General features: G+C 33.2%; 1 protein-coding gene and 1 long non-coding RNA gene across 2 annotated transcripts; one reads left to right on the forward strand and one right to left on the reverse strand.

Moving 5' to 3' along the window:
- Positions 1-840: 840 nt before the first annotated feature.
- On the forward strand, positions 841-4418 carry LOC142169427 (uncharacterized). Its single transcript, XR_012699174.1, has 4 exons — positions 841-982; positions 1064-1176; positions 3132-3193; positions 4141-4418. It is a non-coding gene; the product is annotated as an uncharacterized LOC142169427 (long non-coding RNA).
- A 670-nt stretch (positions 4419-5088) lies between these two features.
- On the reverse strand, positions 5089-5884 carry LOC107823003 (mitogen-activated protein kinase kinase kinase 20-like). Its single transcript, XM_075231429.1, has 2 exons — positions 5619-5884; positions 5089-5476 (listed from the first exon to the last, which is right to left on the reverse strand). The coding sequence occupies exons 1-2, from the start codon at positions 5882-5884 to the stop codon at positions 5089-5091; spliced, it is 654 nt and encodes a 217-aa protein (XP_075087530.1).
- Between the last annotated feature and the right edge of the window lie 2718 nt (positions 5885-8602).

Below are 8602 nucleotides of genomic sequence, written 5' to 3' on the forward strand. Positions count from 1 at the left end.
ATATAATAAACATGTTCCAATTACGGAATCGAAATCCGAACCCGTTATCAACAAGGTCAACCCTCGGTCAAACCTCTCAACCTTCCAAAACTTCAACTTTCCAATTTTCGCCAAAATGCGCCGAATTATCCTACGGGCTTCCAAATCTGGATGTACGCCTAAATCCAAAATCACCATACGAAATTGCTCGAGACCTTAAGCCGTTGAACGGGACGCTAATTCTCAAAATGACTGGCTGGTCGTTACAATAATTATCTAACTAACATGATAAAATTTTTCATTTGTGTAAGTTTTGATGATGTCATTTTATTTTAAATTCATATATTATGCTAATGTAATACTCCCTCTGTTTCAATTTATGTGAACATATTTTCTTTTTAGTCCGTACTAAAATGAATGACTTCTTTCCTTATTTGGAAATAATTTACCTTTATGCAATAATTTATAGCCACCCAAAATATATGTGCCTCATTTTACATCACAAGTTCAAAAGTCTTCTCTCTTTTCTTAAACTTTGTGCCCAGTCAAATGTGTTCACATAAATTGAAACGGAGGGAGTAATATTTTTTGGCATTTAGATGATTGTTGTATTATTATACATAAAATTTCTCTCATTAATTAAATTTTATTATTTTTTCATAAAATAAATATTTAAATTATCACGATTAAATTTTATTATTTTTTTATAAAATAAATATTTAAATTATCACGTGTCATTATTAACGTGCAACACACGTTCTTAGATATTAATTTTTTTAATACACCCCAAAATAAAAAAAAACTTTTAGAATAGGCCGTCATTAATTGAAAGAAAGAATGATGGCGCTAAAAGTATGACACGTAGTCTAACATTATCTGGTCTGGTTTTAATACATCACTACCCATGTGGTCGTCTTTGGAGGTATCCTCCCCTCATTTGCAACCCCATCAACCTCAAATTCCCCCTTCTTCTGTTTCTTCAACAAATTCGCAAACCCAATATGTAAAGCTTTAATTGTTACGTCTTCTCTTTGTTTCCTCTTTTGTTTATTCGTCTAACTCTGCTACTGTGCTTTAATTTCAGAGTTTATGAACTTAAGCAAGATGAAGATAAGAGTTGTTCAGCTCTTTGAACTTCAGCAAGACAAAGACTTCAAAGCATCATTTTTTGTCTTATCATCTATAGTAATATAATTGGTAAGCTTATTAGTTCTAATTAATTTAATAGCAGAACCATTTGGTAGAAAGCGTAGCTAAGGAAGCGAAGATCGTAGGTGTTGATCCAGCATATGATCTGGCTGTTCTTAAGCTGTTAAATCAACCTATTACTTATTGTTGTTGCCAATTGTCATTTTGTTACTAATTTATTCTCTATACTGGTCAGCTTTATACTGACAATTCTAATTTCTCCATCAAAAAGATTTTATATATTGGTCAGTGGAAGTAAACTATGACAAATATGATATTAACTAATCCTTCCATTCTATATTATATTATAGACACTTTTTGAGTGGGAATGGAAGTTAAGATATTAATTTGGTTTCTACATTGTATTAGTGATTTTGGAAGAAATATTAAAGTAATGGTCAAAAAGTTTGATGGAGAAAAAATCATATCAAAGTGTTAATTTGAACAGTGTTAAGACATCTAATCACTCTGCCACTGCTTTAAGACATTTAATCACTCTGCCAAGAAGAAGAAGAAGAAGAAGAATTGATAGTAGTTCAGCTCTTTGAGGTAAATTTCGCACTCCAGTAAATGAATGAAAAAGAAAGAATTAAGAAAACACTAATAATTTGTTTTTCTTATTGGGTGTTGTGTATTAGTAGTAATTGACTTAAGTATGACGGAAATGAAGATAAATTCAACAATGAATTGTTGTTGCCAATTTGGTGCTCCTTCTGTATTTCTCAAAAACAATTTCCTGTTGAAATGATATTAAACAAGTGACAAATAACCATTACGCTTTATTAGAATAGAAATCAGGAACAGTTTGATTAGTGCTAAGAACTATTTTGTAATGTGAAGAGTGAAATACTTTTGAGATTAAGTTCTATGCACACGATCATGTCACTTATTAAGTAGTTACAGTCAAATTTCTTGATAAGCATTAACTAATTATCTGTTAACAATGGTAACTATCAAGTATTTCAAGACAATTTAACAGTATTGGACATCTAAGTAGACAGCTGTCTTGAACAATAAGATCCTTCTAAGCCATTTGAATTGGTATGTTGCTCCACACAACGCTAATATGGTATAACATCACTAAGAAGGACATAAATCAGACCTAAAAGAAAATTTTAATGTTTCTTAATCAGGTCATGAATAAATCATAAGAAATCTTCACAGCAACAGTAAGATGAAAGCATCAACGCATCATCTTTGTCTTATCATGTTTGTTGACTCGTAAGTTTATCAGTTCGAACTTGTAATCTTCATTTCCTCTTAGGATGTAAAATGTTTCCTTTTCTATAAAAGGTCAACTCATTGCTTTTGCTGTATGTAATGTCATCTGATATAAATAAGGGAAATATTTTGTTCAACTCATAATGCTATATACTATCAACTCTCAAGAAAGTCAGCTTAGGCCTAGCCAAAAGGGAAGCAAAATCTTAAAACTGATTAAGTTGTTAAACTGATTTGCTCGTGTTTCTCCGTGCAATGGGAAAGGAAAAAAAAGAAAGAAGAAGCATAATCATGGGGGGAAATGGATATTATTGTAGTTTATCTGATTATTTCAAATATTACAGGTAGTTAGTGGATTAGGCAGGGAAATACGGCACCAAATGGAGCCGCCATTAAAGGACCTATTCAAACAGAGGCTGCCATTAATGTTGGTAACCATTTTTCCCATATAAGAGATTTACTGGTTGCGAGAAAAGTTTAGTGAATAGCACTATGGTCACCTCTGCACAATGCACTGTTTGGATAGGACGTAAGACATTGTTTAGAAGGCAAAAAGAGCAGAGCCAGTTAAATAAATGTGGTTTACTTGAGCATGAGGTCAGGGCAGAATGCTGGTTTGATTCAATTTCTAATCGCTGAAGATGGTCAAAATAGATTACTTTTCCTTGTCTAAAACTCATTATTCATCAGGTTATGCATCTATGGGAAACTTAGTTTTGACCTATACTTACTACCTTATGCAGGGAATTCAGGTGGTTCATCTGGTCGTGTAATTGGTTTAAGTAAGGCAACCTCACCCGCAGCGGTAAAAAGTTCATTGCTTTTGTTGTTTCTAGAAATTAATTGATGTGGATATTGAAGCCCACAACTTAATGAAATGACGGAGTGCTGACTATATCAATAGCCTGTTGTTTGATTCATCTGGTTCGTTGCATGCTGACTATATTAATAGCCTGTTGCTTCTTTACACAGAACTTGTTAATTCTTCTGCTATATGTTGATTCCAAATTTTAAAGTGATAACTGCTTAATTTTTCCACGAAGTGGAATCATCAAACGTATTAACAGTATCCTAAGCCAATATACTAGCTGTTAGAATTTTGGGGCCCATAGGATCTGATTCCCTTATCCCTCCCCTAGCAATTAGCCATATTTAACATATTTCCATGGGAATTCAAGAGAAGTTAATCGAAATCAATAATATAGTAAAATCTTGATAAAAATCCAACTTTTCAAACAAAGATTAAATGCTAAAGGGATTAAATTATAGATCAGTTCCAAACTAGGTGACAAAACAGGATAAGATTAAATCTAATCAAAATATCAAATTTCCCTGATAAAGCCTAATCACAAAGTTAGACCCTATTTATATTACAAAAGCTGTAGTTCACTCCTTTCTCCCTGGTGGCTCTTGGTTATTATGTAGATTGCCATCATTTTATGATTCATCCAAAGAACCTTTTGTCACCTACTGCGAAATTGCATGATCTGAAAGAAATTAGAGCTCAAACTTGTTTGATGCTGTAGAGTTGGATATTGAATCCGTTAACCTGTACCAGATATTTGACCATCTTCTAGTCATTTCAGTTACTTGATCTTAAATGAACTATGTATTACTTTTCTTGCTGCCTCCAGGAGTTTAATACCTCTGGTCCTCATGAATATCTTATATACGGAGAAACTTACTATTAGGAAAAGGTGAAATCTGAGTGAATTTCTTTCTAATTGCTTTAAGATTTCAAACATGCTGCAGGCTCCGGTATGTCCACAGGGGTTAACTTTTCCATACCAATTGACACAGTTGTACGGACCATGATCGTTTATGGAACAACATACAAAGACAGATAATGAACATCTGAAATCAAAAAGCTACTTCTGCACTAGTCAAAAAAAGGCTTTTCTTGGAGCTGGAGAAAGACCATGTTGTTAACTGCAATCCTTGTGGTGTTTAGTCCATATATGTATTTTATTTGGTTCTTGACTTCTTTCCTTTGGATTTTATTTTTATAGCAATGCTCTTTGGAAGAAAAATTTGCAGTCACAAGCTGCTCACGTGTCACAATTCAAAAGTGGTAAATGCACAATTGAGAGGGTGTAGAAAGGAAATAACTTTCTTAAGACCAGATAATTACGACCATGCTCCCACCTTAGATCACTGAGTGATTTATGTAAGCAGTAAATGAAACACATGTGAAGTTCCTGCAATCATGTAACATATACTACAAAGTAGACAAAACAATAACCAATCTAACATATAGTTGCTGCATTTCAAGACAATTTACAACTAGCTTGATCCTCCTGAGCCATTTACAGTTGGTCCACACAAAGCTAATATGGTTTATTATCAGTAAGAAGGCCATACATCAGGCCACAACTATCAAAGCTAATACTGTGGTTTAGTATCAGTAAGAAGGCCATAGATCAGGCCACAACTATCAAAGCTAATATGAATTATACGTATTCCTCTACTTTTAACGAACTCTACCGCTAATAACGAACTAATACACATCTGTAATTCAACTTTAGGGGAAAAGCTTGAATGGTATGAAATGGCTACCAAGAGTGTCACGACTGTGTGTGGTGAACATGTCCCTCTTTGAAATCCAGTCAGTCGAAGCATCAAGAAAATTTTGTACGAAGGGGTGCTTAATCAAATCTTCTGCTGTACATCTTCTTTCATGCTTTCTTTCAAGGCATTTCTTTATGAAATCCATCGCAATAGCAGAAACATTTCGTTTGGGATTTTCGGATGCTTGCAAACAATATGCAATTCTAATTCACTCTCTTTTCCTTTGGCTTCGGCTTCAGACCAAACAATGGTTCCACTGATCATCTCACAAAGAATGCAGCCCAAGGACCAAATATCGCTGACTGGTTGAAAATTTCCCTTCTCTATAAACTCAGGGGAGACATAACAGAGACTCTCTCCAAGATACATACAGCTTTTTAGGCAAGTTTTTTCTCCTTTCCTTAGTGCTGAACCGAAATCCGCCAACTTCAATCTATTATTTACTCCATTAGCATGAATTACAGCATTAGGAAAGACAAGAATGTTTTTGGGGTTTATATCACAATGAATATAACCTTTGCTATGAATATGAAGAATGGCCATTAAAATTTGATAAGTGTAATAGGCTGCCTCTTCTTCAGAAATTTTCTTTCCCACCTTTGAATTCAATAAATCTCTAAGTGTCCCCCCTTGTGCAAATTCAAGCAGCAGATTATAGGTACTTTTTGCCATTTTCAAGGCGTTCGTCCTCACCAAAGCAATGAAGAATGTAGGGACAGCCCCTAAGCTCTTGCAAAATCTTCCCTTCCTTTCTCAGAGGAGAAGAGTATTGAAATTCAGACGATTTAACTGCAGCAAATGGGGGAGAACAGAAGTAAGAGGGATCCCCCATTGGTGAAGCAAAATATACCGAGCTTCCATAGAAACCGGTACCAATAACATAGTGTTTCTTCCAATGCAACATCTTTTCGCTTTCTTGATTATCCATCCTTCACTTTTTCTTTTAGGCTTAATTTCTTGATGAATGAATATGGCTTTCTTGATGAATGAATCACTTTCTTGATGACTGAATATGGCTTTCTTGATGACTGAATGACTCTCTGGATTTTTTTGAAGAAGAAGACTCGACAAACTAAAGAGAAGCTATTTGTTTTTTTTTATCAGATATGAAATATATATACACACTTACCCAACTCAAGTCCGAAATATGACACATTGGTAAGTCGTGTGGTCTATTGATGTGACTCTTTACATAGAAATTTCCCTTTTTTCTTCTCGAAAACACAAATATTTTGTTTAGATAAAAGTCAATCAAAACTTTATGTCATGATAAAATCTTATTTTCTAGTATTAAATTGAAAAGGTCCTTTTTCGTCAAAACTATTATATATGCTTAAAACATACTAAAAGGGAAGTCCTTTAGTTTCCACTAGTATAGTTTTTGTTACAAATTTTTAAAGGGAAAATGGCCAAAAATATTTCTCTATTTTTGAATATTGTCTACACTTAATATTCGTTATACTATTCGGCTAAATTTATCGCTATCGTATACTATCCAGTCAAATTTACCCTTACGATCAATAAGTTTTTAAAAATTACTCCTTGATCTGTTAAGTAATCCAAAATCTCCTAATTTTCTTTTATTTAAATTATTTTTTATTCTTCTTGCTCCACTATTTTCAAAAATAATATTGATGTGAATACTAAAGGTACTACATTGTACAAATTATTCATGGATATTTTTAATTACCAATGCACCCACTTCTCTTTCTGTGATAATGGATTTGAAATTGGTTCAAAATTTTATTTAATTTTCAACCATATACACACGGTAGAATTCAGTGGGTCTATTTATTGTGTATTATATGCAGTTGATCATCATGTATGTACATGAATATTCGAACATATTTTGTTATTGTCTGATTTATTTAGAGTTCGATTGACTAGCTTAAAAGTGCACAATGTGTAGGCATATGATTAAAACAAAGTTGAATTCAACAATATAAAGTCTCCAAGGAACTTCAACTTCTATCACTAATACTTGCAAAGTCTACATACCTTTGGTGCAACGAATTCATTAAAGTGGGGTAATGTAAATACTTTTGGAATTTAGACAAACTACCTAATTTAGATTCTTTAATTTATTATACTTTGTTTACTAACCGTTATACTATTTTAATATTTCTTTCTCTTATTGTTTTTCAATTAAAAAATAGATAAATGCCAATTACTTCAAAAATAGTGGATCAAGAAGAAGAATATGCGACTTAATTAAAATAATTTGGGAGATTCTGGGCCACCTAACGGACGGAGGGGTAATTTTTAAAAGTTTGCTGATAATAGGGGTAAATTTTGGCTGAATAGTATAACGGCATGGATAATTTATCCGAATAGTATAACTGAGATTAAATATATATAATATCCGAAAAGTATATTTGGCCCTTATCCCAATTTTAAATCCTTTTTTGTTCTAGCACCAACAAAGATGGAAGGTATTACTAATAAAGAAGATCGCCTATTGTTAATTTTGCTCGTAGATAAAGAATATTCAAAAGAGCTTAAAAGGAGAACGTCAACTTAAATGTTTGGAAAAATATTTTTCATGTGAACTCATATTCCTCAAAACCCGACTTAAGCCCTGACCTCGACCCCCCCCTCCCGGACCCTGACCCTGACTCACACCCTCTTACTAGGCGCCCTACCCTTAACCCCGACCCTGACCTCCCTCACCTCATGCACTGACCCGAACACACCCCTACCCCAAACCACCACCACATTGCATACCGCAAACCCTTACCGCTTGACCTTGCCTTCCCCACTCCCAACCCGACCGCGACTATGGCCATGTCCCCCCACCACTGATCTTCACACCCCATCCCCTAGCCTCGACCCCAACACCAACCCCATCCCCCGGCCCACCCACCCGTTTGCCCCACCCATCTCCCCGCTCCGCTCTCTATAGTTTGTCCTAAATTATATGTAAATACTCTTGGGACAACTTTTTGCTTACTAATAAGAAAATAGAAAATTAATTTTAGAAACCACTTATCTATACTATATTAAAAACACGATGCCCCTATCGAAATATCATTCGCTTTTTTACCCTTTGAAAACATATTTCACATTAAATAAAATTGCAATTTTAGGATTTTGAAATAAATTAAAATTTTAGCTATTAAATTTTTTCTTATTTGAATTAAGTTAAATTCCTAACATCTAGGATTTAAAACTCATTAAGATTTTACGTTTAATAAAGTTTCCTTTTCATCTCCAATTTACATTCTACTAAAATATAGGATTGACCCAAACGATTCCATAATTAAGAAATATGAGAAATAATTATATTAATCAAATAATAACTATCTTTTACATGTTCTTTTCCTTGGGTATAATTATAGTTTATAACAATATTATGTATATATATATATATATATATATATATATATATATATATATATATATATATATATATATATATAACACCATATGTATTTAAAAATACCCTTAACAATTAGAATAAATAACTATGAAATATCTTTATTAATATAAAAAGAAAGAGAGAGAGAGAGAGAGAGAGAGAGAGAGAGAGAGAGAGAGAGAGTGGCAAAAGTCAATAACGCTAGGAGAGTGCCAAAATGCGATTCTTTTGCGATTTTAAAATAAAATAATCTTATTAAAAATATTTAATTGCAATTAAATATTTAAA

The sequence above is a fragment of the Nicotiana tabacum genome, chromosome 15, assembly GCF_000715075.1.
Source record: "Nicotiana tabacum cultivar K326 chromosome 15, ASM71507v2, whole genome shotgun sequence".
In the NCBI taxonomy this organism is placed as follows: domain Eukaryota; kingdom Viridiplantae; phylum Streptophyta; class Magnoliopsida; order Solanales; family Solanaceae; genus Nicotiana; species Nicotiana tabacum.

Bases quoted from the DNA above. Each gene is read 5' to 3' on its own strand.
- LOC107823003 (XM_075231429.1), bottom strand. From the start codon at position 5,884: ATGGATAATCAAGAAAGCGAAAAGATGTTGCATTGGAAGAAACACTAT. The intron at 5,477-5,618 runs GTACCTATAATC...TCATATTCATAG, and splicing joins CGCCTTGAAAATGGCAAAAA to CAAAGGTTATATTCATTGTG.